Source organism: Nannobrachium achirus (assembly GCF_963921795.1).
Source record: "Nannobrachium achirus genome assembly, chromosome: 12".
In the NCBI taxonomy this organism is placed as follows: Eukaryota; Metazoa; Chordata; class Actinopteri; order Myctophiformes; family Myctophidae; genus Nannobrachium; species Nannobrachium achirus.
This window is the reverse complement of record NC_137832.1, coordinates 49,275,909-49,291,169: the sequence shown is the minus strand read 5'-3', so window position 1 is coordinate 49,291,169 and position 15,261 is coordinate 49,275,909. Positions and strand designations below refer to the sequence as shown.

At 40.4% G+C, this 15,261-nt stretch overlaps 1 protein-coding gene across 1 annotated transcript; it reads right to left on the bottom strand.

The window, feature by feature from the left end:
• Positions 1-791: 791 nt before the first annotated feature.
• Positions 792-14,619, bottom strand: vsig10 (V-set and immunoglobulin domain containing 10). Its single transcript, XM_080738715.1, has 10 exons — positions 13,651-14,619; positions 12,683-13,009; positions 11,531-11,839; positions 8,636-8,929; positions 5,433-5,557; positions 4,759-4,918; positions 3,483-3,596; positions 2,554-2,566; positions 1,450-1,676; positions 792-942 (listed from the first exon to the last, which is right to left on the bottom strand). Exons 1-10 carry the CDS (start codon positions 13,697-13,699, stop codon positions 848-850), a joined length of 1,713 nt encoding a protein of 570 aa, XP_080594841.1. The 5' UTR covers positions 13,700-14,619; the 3' UTR covers positions 792-847.
• Between the last annotated feature and the right edge of the window lie 642 nt (positions 14,620-15,261).

Sequence of the window (15,261 nt, the reverse complement as noted above, 5' to 3'; positions counted from 1 at the left end):
AAAATCACGCAAAGCGGTACACAATATCTCTAAAGTCATGTCATCAACATGGATCTGTCACATTTCCCATATTACCTCCTGTATGCTACCATTGCCTTCTAAAGTTTGTGTATGCGACGGGACAGTCGCTGCTTATCTCCCGATTAGGGAGTCTTACTGGTTGACTCATATTTTTGTTCGGTTACACTGCACTTCATTTAAGACCTTGTTCAATGTCGGTACACACTTATGCCACTTTGTCAGTGTCAGGTCAGGGGACCACCAGGGATCTTCTGAATGGACAATTTGGGTCTGTAGCACTGAGAGTGTACAAATGGAACCAAATGGATTCCATTTGTACACTCTGAGAGTGAAATAAGCACTGGGGATTTTACATTGGGGTCCCAGAAAAAAAAGGAAAAAAAAGAAGAAGAAAAGTATCAAATAGAGGTCTGTGGCCTAATGCGTTTCAAACTGGGGGTCCTTGAAATGAAAAACCTTGAGAATCACTCACTTGTGCCATTACATCAGTGCCAGTATGTCCTTGCACCAATGTTAACCAGAAAGATTACAGTATTAGCTAATGCACCCGGCCCACATTCGGGCTTCTGAATGATGTGGAACAGATAGATGCATTCACCACTTTTTTAAACAACTTGTTTTATGGTCCTAAACATTAGAACACCACATTCAAACATCGGTACAGCACACACTACCAATCATAGCAAAACTTATAAAAACGTATTTAAAAAAAAAAGAAGACTTGCAGTAAATTATTATTCTTTACACACCACTCCCACCAATTTTGTTCACAGTCTCATAGCAATTAAAAGTCATTTGCATTTAAAAGATAATTTTCTACCCGATACTAAAATGTTACAAGATCTGTTGCTTCTTCTGTCCGTACAGTGTCTTCTTGCCGCTGCAGGCTTGTCTCAGCAACTTCTGTGTCTTCGTTTTCGCCTAAAAACACAAAAGATATTCATTTTACATTCCGTTTCATATTGCACAATAATAAATCGTACTGTGAAAAAGTCAATGGCAATGTGGCATGGTTGTGTCTTACTACAGGGCTTCCCAAACCTGTTCAGCTCGAGACCCAAAGGCTCAATTTGTACAGTATATTAACCAATTAAGTGCCATTAAAAGAAATAGAAAGAAAACAGCCGATTTACAATGAATAGTCCATTTTGTAGATCTGCCATTTTCTCTAATTGTATTTAATCTTTATTTATGAAATTAGAAAATGTATGAAATGCTTTAGAAAACGTTTTGAATTATTTAAATTTATATGAAAAATCTAAGATCTTATTTTCTGAAAATGTATGAAAATCTTTTGAAAACAAAATAATAATAATAATTATTATTATTACTGAAACGTGAAAAAAGGGATATTTACTTAAGTTGCAACCCATAAAAATGGGTCCCCGGCCCGGACCCGGACCTATTGTTTGTGGAACAGTGTCTTACTGGACGGGATGCGGTGTATCTGGACAAGCGTTGTGTGGTTTCCATTGGTCAGACTCAGAGGGGGAAGCCTGGGCACCGTGTCCTGAAAGATCTCCTCCTCATCCGACTCCACCAGGCTCAGTACATCTCCCCTGTCATCCTCCACTTGACTAGAGAACCACATGGTCAGATAGGATGTTACACGGAGTGGTACATTTAACTCTAAGAGTTGTACACACTCTTGGAGTTATAGACCGACTAAGGGCCGATGCATACTACACTTTTGCAGACGAATTGATTTCGGTTTGGTTTTCGGTTCGGTTGTTCAGCAGCCGAACCGATATATTCGCTCTAAATTCTGATGAGATACTCTTCTTCTGTGACATGACGTTTTATATCTCCCAAAGCCCCATAGTCAACAGCGCCCCCGGGAGGCACACAAATACAATTACAGTTGAATGAAGTGGACTCCAGGGAGTCCAGGCGCAGAATAATTTTGGCCAATGTGAATGCTGTTCAGCGGGGACAAGGCAACTGTTTTCAGGAACAGTTCAAATCAATCGGACTGCAGTGTGAATCCGCCCTAACGGTGGGACTACACCAAGCCGTTTCGCGCGCGTCAGTGCGTATGCGTGCGTATGCGGGGCGCGCGGGCGTATGCGCGTTTTGGATAGAGCCAATGTATATCAATTCAGCCGGCTACACCAGGCGTACGGATAGCGCGAACCACGGATACGCATTCCCTAAAAATAGGATCGGTTCTATTTTTTAAGCACGCCTATGCGTTTTGTACATAGACTATCTGGTCTTCCTCACTTATACTCCCTCCTTGGTGTAGCCTGGAGCGTTTGCGCATACGCGAGCCTCTTCACGGACAGTACGCGCGTATGTGCATATTTTTTGGTGTAGTCCCACCGTTAAAGTGGATTATGCATCAGCCCTAAGGTCCATTTGGTTCCATTTGTGCACACTCAGTGTTGATTAAATGAAAACTCAATATGTTTACTGTATAGAATACTGTAGGTGAACTAGGTAGCTAGAAGGACACAACTTGCAAGGTATTTGGTCTTTTATGGGAATCATGCATAATATTATGTATTGCATTAGTAAATGTGAGAAACTCACCCAAAGATGCTCCCTGTAATGGAAATATGAATAGCAATTGTTAAATCAAGGTTGCTGGTGACATTTTGATGAATACATTTTTGCATAACAATGACAAAACAATAAAAAGAAATAATAGCCAATACGCACTTTATGAAATTATAAGAAAGTGGCATGTGACTCATTTCCACAAGAAACTTTGTAGATTGTGATTATTCATATAAAAAATAAGCACTTAATTCGTTATTATTATAATAAATTAAACTACCTGGCAGCACATAACGTAATCAAAGCCTTTACCAGCTGCAACATTAAAGAGATGAACACATAATACATTACTAATTACAATCCACTAATAAGATTGTGAAATGGGCCATTCTTGAGTACTGTTACTTTGGAACTGTGAGGACATTGTTGCACCTTGGCAAAGTAAATAGTAACTAAAGATCATTGTTGTAAGTACATTTACTCAAGTACTGTATTGGGATATTTGTACTTTACTTGAGTATTTCAAATTTCCAATACTTTTACTTCTACTCCACTACATCTCAGCGGCAGCAAATATTGTACTTTTACTCCACCACAATTATTATAAACGTTATTTACTTGTTACTTTGCAGATATAAATTATAATATTATAAAAGATACACTAACCACTTAAGCCCTATTTTATACCTAGGATATTTGAAAATAGCGGATCTAAAAGCTCATAACGTGTCGCATCGCAACGCGTTGTGAGCTTGTAGATCCGCTATTTTCAAACATTTTGTACTTTTACTTTTGGTACTATAAGTACATTCTGATGCCAATACCTTTGTACTTTTACTCAAGTACATTTTGATTTCCAGACTTTTAAGTATCATAATGCTAGTCTTGAGTAAATGTACTTAGTTACTTTCCACCACTGGCAGTGTGATCTGAATCATGGGGTGCAAGTTAATCCATCTTACCCAGGCAAATTCGGTCCCGGCTGGAGTAGAGCGTTTTAGCTATGATGATGCCCGAGCCCACGATCAACGCAGCCAGAAAGATTCCGATGATCGCTCCCGAGTACGGAGCGGAAGCTGCGGAGACAAAGCAAAACACAGAGAAGGGGATGTGAATGTGCAATGTGCACACGTGTATTGTGTACATAAAGAGAGCCGACAGGTCGGTCAACATTCCGGGAGGGGGTGAGCTGCAACCTGTCCTGTGTTGACTGGCTTTGTGTTGTTTTCACTCATATGTATGATTAGGTTTCTCCTCAGTGAGTTCATTCTAGAGCCAGACAGCGTGACAGATATTTGGGTCCAATGCTGATCAAAGTTTTACAAAAAAAGAATCGCTTTTTGGTGTATAAAAACAATAACACAACAGAACTTCATTTTAACCCCTTTTGGTGTTTTTACCCTTCAGGACGGGAACCCCTTTTGGGGTTCTTGTTGCTATGTACAGTATATAGCAGCATAATGTTTTTGTAATTGTTGAATAAATATTTGAAGTTTTTCAGAAAAACTTAGGTCATGATTTAGAAGGCGTTTCTAGAATCTGCCTGTCCTAAATGTACTCTAGTCAATAATGTTCAATAATAGCCGATCTACAAGCTCAAAACACGCGTTGTAAGCTTGTATGTAGTTCTATTCTTGAAACATTTTCAGTTTTTCACCAATTATGACATGCCAAAATCAGGGACACCGGGTTGAAAGTGGTAAAAAAGCATCGGCTGCATAACTACCGATACTGTTGTTGTCAAAAAAGTTAAATAAATTCCCTACCGAACTAGGGCCAGACCGAAGTGGTCTGGTCCTAGTTCTGTCAATCACAGACCCTTCTATGAAACCCGGAAAATAGCGGAAATAATCAATTATGTTACTTTGACACATCTAGACCTGCTAATGAACTATGCTTCTACTGTGTCAACATGTCTTGTTTACTGAACAAGGCAAACAGTGCATGTTCTATTGCTGTAACAAAATGACTGATTGAATTGCCGGTATTGCTACATCGAGTCTGCAACTCTGCACCTGTTGTATGAAAAGTGCAAATATATTTCACTTGACTTGACTGCTCGGCAAACACATACGCAAGCAGACCTACTGTATGTAAATACGAGTGTAAAAGTGGCATTTTGTGGGTGTTTGCATGTGCGTGTCAGGCGTTTTCCATCAAACAACCTCAGCCACACACACACACACACACACACACACACACACACACACACACACACACACACACACAGTAACTCACTCTTGACAGTGAGGTAGACCTCCAGCTCGCGGACCCCCAGCAGGTTCTCGCTGCGGCAGAAGTAGAGACCCTGGTCCTCTTTGGAGACGTTGAGGATGGTGAGCTTGAGGGCGGGGCCCTCCACAGACAGGATGTACTTGGATCCGGCCACGATGGCTTCCTGAACATTTGTTTGGAGATAATTGCCATTATCTTTTACATTGTTATCAGAATGGTTTCCATTCAGCTGTATAAATTAATCTGTAGGAGAATTTTCAGAATTGCCATTGCTATTGGCAATTCACCCTTTGTCAGCCTTCTGTTTGGTCCCTGACTGACCAACCAGCAGGCTCTTTCTGCCTTGTTTGAAACCATTTGAAATCATTTCAGCCATTTTTTAAACCTTTTGAAATTGTACAATTATTAAATAAATTAGCTGTTTTGGCAATATCACAGTATTTATTTTTGACAATTGGTACAGGTCATTGTCAGTCATTTCTTGGTATATTTGAGTTAATCGTCATAACTGCCCTGTGCAACTTTTCATGTTTCCAAAGACTAAAAAGGCAAACATAAATGTAATTTTGATTTATTATGTTCCATGCCAAAAACAACATTTAATGTGTTAATCTTAAATATTAGTTTGACAATTAATCAACACTACTAAAATGTCATGATGGTGACAGCAGCCCTACCTGTTGGGCGGTCCTCATCCAGGTGGTGTTGGCAGGGGGGAGCGAGTGGCCCTCTGTGCAGGTCAGGGTCTTGTCGGTTCCCTCCAGCGCCGTGGCCAGAGGCTCTCCATCAGGGAACGGAGGCTCTGAGAGGGAACACACAACGGCCTGCGTTCAGACTTAAACACAAATCTTCCCTTTCCACTGTATAGTGTGTGCCAGCGGCTACGTCATTGTAGTCCTTAGCGGCCATTTCTTGGGTCAAAACACAGGTGTTTCAATTGTTTGATTGCATAGAACTAATGCTATAGTCTAATCAGAACACCTGTGTAAGGCTGTGTTTACCCAAGAAATGGCCGCTCTTAGAACTACATTTGGCACACCCTATAGGTTCGGCCTGGGACTTACTGGTATTTGAATGAATAAACAATTGTTTTAGAGATAACTACTACAACATCTGCAGTTTTTAGAGGTGGTCTACCTACACTTCCATTGAAAGATTAGGAATAGGACAGAATGACATATTGGAAAAACGGACCACAATCTTTATTGTAGTACTTCGGACACCATTGCATTTACCTCCCTCCATCAGGAGAGAGAGACAACGCACATACAGTAATTAAATATAATGTGTCATTGCTTTTATGGGTTATTGTGTGATCAGTTTGGGAATGTTCACTTCTCATGTGTTTATTGTAATTGTATGTTTTAACATCTGTGTTTTTAGCATATGTTGTACTTGTAACCAGGGACAGGGGTAGCAAAATAACAGATTGCATTTTTATAGCAATTTTCTAAGCACTCAAAACGCTTTACAATGTTCCATTAATTCATACATTGGGAGGTGAAGCGGCAAATAGTCAACGCCAGCGTCCTCACTTCCCACATTCACACATGCTAGCTAACACCGAAGACTCATTGGAGGCAATGTGAGATGACTTGTGATGTCATGGCTAAAAACGTCCCCACACAACTGCGAAAAGTGAGTCATCGCTTTCTTTTCATTTTTTGGATGAGTCATCACTTTTCATAGTTTGCGGGGCTGTTTTTAGCCCACGGAATGTTTTTCCATGCAAAACAAATGCTTGCAATAGATTCAGAATAATGAAATACCCCTAGTTTGACCCCTCACATGCTACTTAAAGCAGATTTCTTTATACAGTATACCGGTATATATTATTCTTTTCCTGTAGTGAAGTCAATGGGACAGTGAATATACAAATGGCCATAACCTTTTTTCCGGCAGAACATTCCTCTCATTCTGTGGACCTTAATGACCAAACTAATAGATAAAACTGAAATAAAAAGTACGGCATGACATGACACCACAGGTTCAACCCTATTGCTTGAGCTTTTGGGCCGGTGGACTACAAGGACACTTTGACATGTGGACAGGAGGAGCCGGTATTCGAACTGCCGACCTACGGATCATTGGACGACTTGCTCTATAGCCACAGCCGCCCCAAAAATTGTCCCCGTCAAATAAACACATTTAAAAAAATACATACTGTAAATAATGTAATGGATATTAGCTAACATGCAATTTAACACAATATTAAAATATCCATAAACGATATCTAGTCACAATATCTATACAATATCAATATAGATATACAATGTAGACCTTTTTTAACAAATCAATGCATAGCAGGGTGATAAATGTGTACAAGAATTGGCACATGTTGGGAAAATGACAAGACAACAGATAGCGAGGCAAAAAGCAGATACAGCTTGTCTCCTTCTGATTGTTCAAGTCATGTCTTCATAACCATGTCTTGTGACGTTAAAACCTGCAGCATTGAATGACTCAACGTGCTGTTGAGTCATTGCTCCCATGCCAAAACCTGTACTTGTTTTGGCACTGGACCAAGTGTATGTCCGCGGCCAACCTTTCTGTGTACCCTAGTGCTTCAATACCGCAATCAACATGGGATGGTTGTGTACACAGCTTGATGTAACTATGAGTTGGTAGCGGATGCTGATCAAAGCCTCCAGTAGGCCTCCATACACTAACACTACAGCAGCAAACAGATGGTGCAAGCCTCTTGACAGGAGCTACATCAATGATATTGGCTGCCGTCTATTTATTAGGTTTATATACTCTGTAGCGTGTAAGGATTACATGAAATCTGTACGCCTTATAGAATTCTCATTTGCAAAACATATCAACAGTTTAACTAATCACTCAATTAGGGCTGCAACAATCAAATAGGTTCTCAGTGATTATTACACGTTATTATTCGGTTAATAATGATGCTATGCGAAAAATGTGTCGACTGAATCAAATATTCTGATTAACCACTTAAGCCATCTTTTAGACAAAGGCAAAGATAGTCAAAAAATAGACAATTTACAAGCTCATAATGTGTTGCATCTCATTGTGAGTTTGTTGATATATTATCTGAAAATACATTTAATTAAAAAAAATATATTTTTTAATAATCGATTAAAGAAAATTAAGGACGATAATGAAATTACTGTCTCTCTCTCCTGGATGGTTTCACGGTGGGTGACTTTTCTGAGAGTCTCAAAGAGACACGGTGGTCAGAGGTTTACACTCAAGTGGAAAGTACATAAATCATTCAACACATCTTCGTTCTGTAGCCTACTGGTCATGGGACACGTTTTTCAACGTATGACCACATGTTTACAGACAGTGGCGAAAAGTAACTAAGTACATTTACTCAAGTACTGTACTTAAGCACAATTTTGAGGTACTTTTACTTTACTTGGGTATGTCCTTTCAATGCTCCACAACAGCTTTTTATTCCACTACAATTAACATACATTAAGCCAAACCTTCTCATGTCAAGGACTCCCAAATTGACACTTATTAGACCGCGGACCCCCATTTGAAAAGATATGCCAGGGACCCCCATAGGAGATGATTTTTACGGCTCTAGCAGTGATTCCCAAACATTTTAATTTCAAGGACCCCCAGTTTGACACGCAATAGGCTACGGACCCCCATTTAATGGCATTTCTATCTCTAAGACCCTAATTCATATTGTAAAATCAATGTTAATCTAACTCAGAGAGTGTACAAAATGGAACTAAATGGACCTGTTGGTTCCTAGCTATCATTTAGCTGGGGACCCCTGGGGGTCCCCCAGACCTCACTTTGAGAACCAATGCATTAAGCAATTATCCTCCATTTTATTACTTTGTCCATTTGAGAATAGCCGATCTACAACTTGCAATTTAAGATCTAGGTACATGCTTACCGAGGACAAACATGCAGCTGTTCTTCTCGTCTTCCAGGTTGAGCACTGGGTGTTCCGCCTTGCATTTCAGGGCCATCCCGTCGAACAGCAGGGTTCTGTTGAGCACCAGCGCCACACTGTCGTTCTGCTCCGAGCCGAAAAGGTGGCCGTGCAGATGATGGCCAGGCTCCAGGTGGTTCTCCCCCCAGTACAGTGTGGGCGTGGGGTACGCCCCCAGCCAGCTGCAGATGAAGTGGACGTGGACGGGGTCCTCTCCCAGCTTCCACAGGCACTCGGGGTGCCTTTCTGGGACATCTGGATGGGACAAATGATGGAGTGATTTTCACAATGCATAAAGCAGAGGTTTCCAAACATTTTCATTCGTGTCAATGACCCCCATGTATTTTATTTGGCTGCGGCCAAAATACAGGGACCCCCATCTAAAGATTGTGTGCCAGGGACGTTTGTGTTTTTAAAAGATTTTCAAATGTTTCAAATGACCTTGTCGTGCAGCTTTTTTCGAACAGCCATAGTACAAAATAGGGTTAAAGTGGTTTAACTGATTTTGAAGCTATATGAACACATTTAACTGGAGACCCCCTGGAACCCCCTCAAGGACCCCAGACGCCACTTTGAGAACCACTGTAGCATATGGTTGCTGTCATTGTGGATCGGAAAGTCCAAACCAGTTACTTTTCAGAAAATAGAAAAAATAACTTAAGTGTTCCAACTAGTTTCAATGTAGTTATTATTTAGTCAAAAGTTCTTGTTAATACTTTTCATTGGTTAAATATTTATAAAAGCCACAGGCAAAGGTTTTTGAAATGCTGCTACTCTCAACCCGTCATAACGCATTGTAAGCATGTAGATCGGATATTTTAGCTACTTTTGTGTGACACTGTCATAGGACAAAGTATAAAATAAGGCATTCATTTATGAAGGGAAAACCCCACGAAAGAGATACAAGGTTTCTGCCAACGATAGAAGGAGGTCAATTTACTTCAAGTGACTTTGGGTACAGTATATAAGTGTGATTATATTATTATTGTTTATTTTATTTTTATTATTATTATCTGTGACCTTCCTATTTGACTATGTCAGTGCAACACCCTCCCTATCAGCTCCCCTTTTCTCAAACTTATAAACCAGCTCATCTTAATAGTGAGAGCGATACGGCATTGCTTTACTACCATCTGAAACCCACGTTTTGGATATTAGAATGGAAATCTAAGTATTACAGACCTGATGACTCTATACAGAATCACATGCATGAGTTAAGCAACATCCTCTCTCTCTCTCTGTGTGTGTGTGTGTGTGTGTGTGTGTGTGTGTGTGTGTGTGTGTGTGTGTGTGTGTGTGTGTGTGTGTGTGTGTGTGTGTGTGTGTGTGTGTGTGTGTGTGTGTTTCCCAGGCTAGACGGCAGACAAAAAAAGAAAACTGTTGTGAAACAGGAATTTGGATTTTAGGAAGTCAATCCATCATATCAGATTAAAGTGACCACAGCCCTGTCCTGAGGCTGAAGATAACATTCTCCTTACTGAGTTACTCTCAAAACAAACAGACCACCATACAGACATTTAAACAAACCTGGACGCAATTGTTCTGGTTGTGCTTTTGTGCGTTAGTCATGAAATCAAAGTTCAAGGTTCAAATCATCTATTGCATTTCCTTGAAATGTCTATTGTTTTACCCTAAATATATTGAGATATGGTCCAACATCCATTAATCACATTTCCCTTTGAAATGGCTGAGTGTTAATTGCAGTGAATAGTTTCTTTGTCCTATGTTGGTACAACATTAGACAGTAGTTCTTATACTGTAACTATCTTTTTTTTTTTTTACTGGGGAAAGATACTGTACCAGCAATAGTATTTTGAAGAATATTTACAGATGAGATCTGGGTTCAATCTATCTGAAATTAGTTTGGGTTGTCATTCTAAATTAGGACAAGGCCATTTCCAAATTTGGAAGCAAATTTATCGTCTAGATTAGAATGTCATCGTTGCTGTAGCATTAAGGTTTCCATTCACTGGAACAAAGTGCACTAATTAGAAAGGGTGTCCACTGACTTTTGGTCATCTGTACAGATTTAATTATTCATTATGGTCTTTGTTCGTATTCTTGTCATTACAAGGCTTTAGATGCTGTGTTGCTATGCCATAGAAAGCCAGTACAAATACTAGAAAGTCTGTCACTAGGGCTTAATTCATTCTTCATCTTACAAAGATGTACCTTGCCATAAAATAACAGATCTACAAGCCAACGCGCTTCACCGTCAGAGGTAGAGCTGTTTTTTTGGCAAGCGGTACCGCTGTACCACAGAGTGTATGGAAAGCATTGGAAACAAGACCGCAAGGACTATTTTGGTCTTTTAGACCAAGTGGTTTGACTGTACTTGTGCTGTTTCGCATTTCTCTCTAATATAATATTCAATCAATCAAAAGTCCTAAACTGCGATTTATGAAACTGAGTGAAAGGAGCCACCCCCACACACTAGCAGTGCGTTTCATAACGCAATATTTAAAATTATGTTTTGGTAGCCATATAGCCATTAGCCATACCAGTTGAAGAAAATTCAATTACATATTGAGGCTTTAACCGTTGCATTTAAGAAATATACAAGATCATTAGGATTTTCCAGTTTGAACATGGATCTATCGCTTGTGTTTATCGCTAGTTTGACCACTTCAAATGTACAAGCTTACAACGCATCGCACTGCGATGTGTTGTTGTCACTCAGCTTGTACAGTACATGGTCTATTTTCAGTGTGTGACATGGTCCCATAGAAGACATGCTGAGACCTAGACTTCCATGGAATCCAAATGACTGAAATCAGTCATGGCGAATGAGAACTTTAATCCACAAGAGCAGAAATGAGGCTTTAACTGTGTGGTCTCATGATGAGAGTCACCTACAATAGACCAGCAGCTGTGCGCTCCAGGTGGTGTTCCTTTGCGAGAGGCTGTTCTGGGCTGTGCAGCTGTACTCTCCCTGAGCTCCAGGCTGGATGTCTTCTATCCTGAAGTCCAACGAGGATCCTGGGCCCGTAGTCAGGGAGTCGTTGCTGGAGTCATTGCCTCCCTTGAAGCTCCAGGACAGGATCTGAGAAGGATACGACATGGCCGAGCAGCTGAAGGACACGGTTGCACCTCGTTTCACGAACAGCGTCCCGTTGGTCAGTGCAGTGGCAGGACCAATCGATGCCGATATGTTTAGTGGACCACCTGAAAGAGATAGATATGACTAAAACTGCAGCATGGAGTTCTTCACACACAGAAACTGCAGCCTTAAGTAACCAGTGCTGTTTCATTATAGTGTGCTAGTGGCTATAGCAGCAACTATTATTCAATCGATTATGTTTTCAATTAATTGAATAAACGAGAAGTTGTATCATATAAATCGAACCAAAATAGCAATCAACAAGCTATTGTTGCCATTTTTAATGTGTTTTGGGGGAAGAAAAGAAGACAAAATAAGACAAAATCTTATCTTTGTTATTTTATAATTGTTTAAATTGATTACTTGGATTAACTCTTGCACCTCTGCACCTAAGCAAAGAAAGACTTGGTTATTATCTGTTATTACAATGTTATACTTTTCAAAAATAGAAAATGTAGCAGATCTACTTCGCTGCGCGTTTTGCTGAGCGTTTCAACGCTTTTGTGTGACGCTACGGCTGTAGTATGATCAAGCAGAGTGTTCATTTACAAAAAGAAAAAATATATAAACACACAAAAAGTTATATCTAGGGGATAAGAGCTTTCTGCCCGACAGCAACGATGTGTATATTAGAAGTGGACTCTACTCATACCTGTAGCTACATATCCTGTATTTGACACCTGCAGAACTTCCACACCAGGATCAATAAAGGCCCATCTACCTCGCTATGCATGAACCACAAACAAGTTATGTTAATCCCGAAGAACCAGTTTCTGTAGAAACTTGCAGTGGTGCCCAGCATTTACAGTCAGGTGGCACACCACAAAACAAACACCCATCATATCCCTCTGTAAGCTTGTGGTGGACAGCAAAAACATTCTGTGGCCAAAACAGCTATAAATACTCACTGACTACTTTAAGCTGAAGTCGTGTTTGCGCGGTGGTGGTGGTGCTGTTGTTGAATGATGAATTGCAGAGGTAAGTGCCCTCATCAGCAACAGTGAGCGCACGGATGCATAGCGTGCCGTTGCCCATTATGGTGTGGTGTTGTCCAGCTAAGGCTAGTAGGCTATCTAGTAGGCTAGCAGCAGTTGCAGAGTGATCTCTCTTCATGATTTCTTGTCCATCTTTGGTCCATCGCGTGTAGACCGGTGATCCATCACCGCCATGACACTGAAGTAGAAGGTCTTCTCCCAGACTTCCATAGACTGTTTCGTTGACGCTTTGACCTGAGACTGTAGCACAATATGTATATTTTATAATAATGAATCACCATGTAGTCTGTTATAAATAATAATGATAACAACAACAACAATAATAACAAACAACTGGTGGGGGTTACAGAAAAGGTTACAGAAAACAATGAACTCAATGGACCTTTGGATTACAGAAAGGTTTGCAGAAAAAAAGGTCTACTTTACTCTAGTCTCTAGGTGAAATAAAAATGGACAAGAACAGTCTGGTTGCCTACAGCAAACACACTTTAAAAAACAACAATAATAAGTCAGATTACTACTACTAATTCATTGTTATTATCTATAACAGACTCTACTGTAATGTTGAAGCAAATCTAACATTTCTACAGCGTAAAAAACATTGACAAACATTACATACATTATTTAAATGAAATACTAATGAAAGACACATTGACAGAACCACTGCAGCCCCAGCTATTCACAACTTAAAATGAATAAAAGTTAAAACACAAAGGCATAGAATGCAGCTAAAGCAAATGATTTCCCCCCCAAAAAAACACGTTACAGACCTTTTTAATGCTAGAGGGGTGGAAATAATTGCATTGCCAAAAAGAACTCTATATAGCCTACAGCAACCTATGACAGCAACTCCTCTATTATTTTTGAGAGCGTGCACTCACCTGTCACACGCAACAGCTGTAGAAACGCAGCGATCGTGACAACCTTCATGATCAAGTTCTGACCAACACAGACTGACACAGAACTCACAACAACAACATATGAACAAAAGGCTAGCTCCTTCCAAACCAGTCCGACTAGTCTGTCCGAATGGGACTAAAAGTTATGATCCACAGTCCACAGACGAACTCCACTCCACAAGACACTAAGTTAGCCCATCATAAACTTATTTTAAAGCTACAAGAAAACCAGGTTATACATATCCCAACAAAATCGACCTGCTGGTCAAAAACATAGTGATCACCTCTCCCATCGCGCACCAGATTTCATTTCACACACACACCTGCATTGTTTACGAAAGCACGTTCATCCGGAAACTCTGGAGATGATAAACCACACCCTGAACGGGTCCACCTTGTTAAAGGTACAGTAGTAGTAACACAGTAGTAGTAGCAGCCATGCGAAACATGACGAGACATATCTCTCAACAGTCATGGACTGACCTCAACCTGGTGTTGAGTAGTTTAGCCAATTTGCCACATAGGTCAGCACAAAGGTTCAGATTTCAAGTATAAAGTGGTTACTGTAGGCTCACATATGTCACAATATGGTACGCTCAAGCAGAATTAACCGTATCTTCCATATTGTTTAATAAGAAGCATTTTAATCCGATCCATCGCTTTTTGTTGTTGTAATGTAAGTGCAGCGTAGACACATAATACGTGGCAAATTGGCTAAAACTGCCAGGTTGAGGTGGATCCGTAACTGTCATGATATCACAAAACCATACAGATACTAACATACACACATATTATGTAGGTAGCTATTATGTAGGCTACACTCCACTCCACTCAATGTGACTCTCATTAGGCCATTGTGAGTCCAGTCCAGGCTGCTGCTAAGGCTAAGGGATATGTAGGCTAAATCTGTTTTGGTTTAAATAAATAATATGCAAATACTGTTAATCCCTCATACATTTTTTGTTTTGTAGTAGGCCTATGTCAAAGAGAAATTGCTACACCTCATTTGGAGGGGTTATCAATGGATCATCAATGATCACCATTCACCACATCAAACATATAATTTTCCGAATGTCTGTCTGTCCGTCCGTCCGTCCGTCCGTCTGTCTGAGTGTCCGTCTGTAACAGTGTTTCTCCTCAGTGGCTGGAGCAATTGATCTGAAATCGCATCACCATTAGCATATGAACACACCTGACATAACTGTGAAGCCCGTTTGTCACTTTCACAAATCGTAGGCCTATGCTGTATATTAGCATTTTTATGGTGTATCTACTATCTATTCTGCATCTAGCATGAGGCACATCTATTCTGCATCTAGCTTGAGGCAAAATGTTTAACCAGCTCTGTGTGTGTGTGTGTGTGTGTGTGTGTGTGTGTGTGTGTGTGTGTGTGTGTGTGTGTGTGTGTGTGTGTGCAGGCAGGCGGGTGTGTGTGCAGGCGGGTGGGCGGGCGGGCTGGGGGGGACAGTATCTCTGTAGCCATTAAACGAAACGGGTTTCTTACATTGATGCTCCTACATCATGCAAGCACCAGTTAAAGTTACTTTCCATCCCTCATATACTGTGTCACACAGTATATGAGGGATGGAAAGT

Coding starts and splice junctions, on each gene's coding strand:
- vsig10 (XM_080738715.1), bottom strand. CDS start 13,699: ATGAAGGTTGTCACGATCGCTGCGTTTCTACAGCTGTTGCGTGTGACA. Junction 4,919..5,432: donor GGATGAGGACCGCCCAACAG/GTAGGGCTGCTG, acceptor ACAAATGTTCAG/GAAGCCATCGTGGCCGGATC. Junction 943..1,449: donor GATACACCGCATCCCGTCCA/GTAAGACACTGT, acceptor TTGTGTTTTTAG/GCGAAAACGAAGACACAGAA.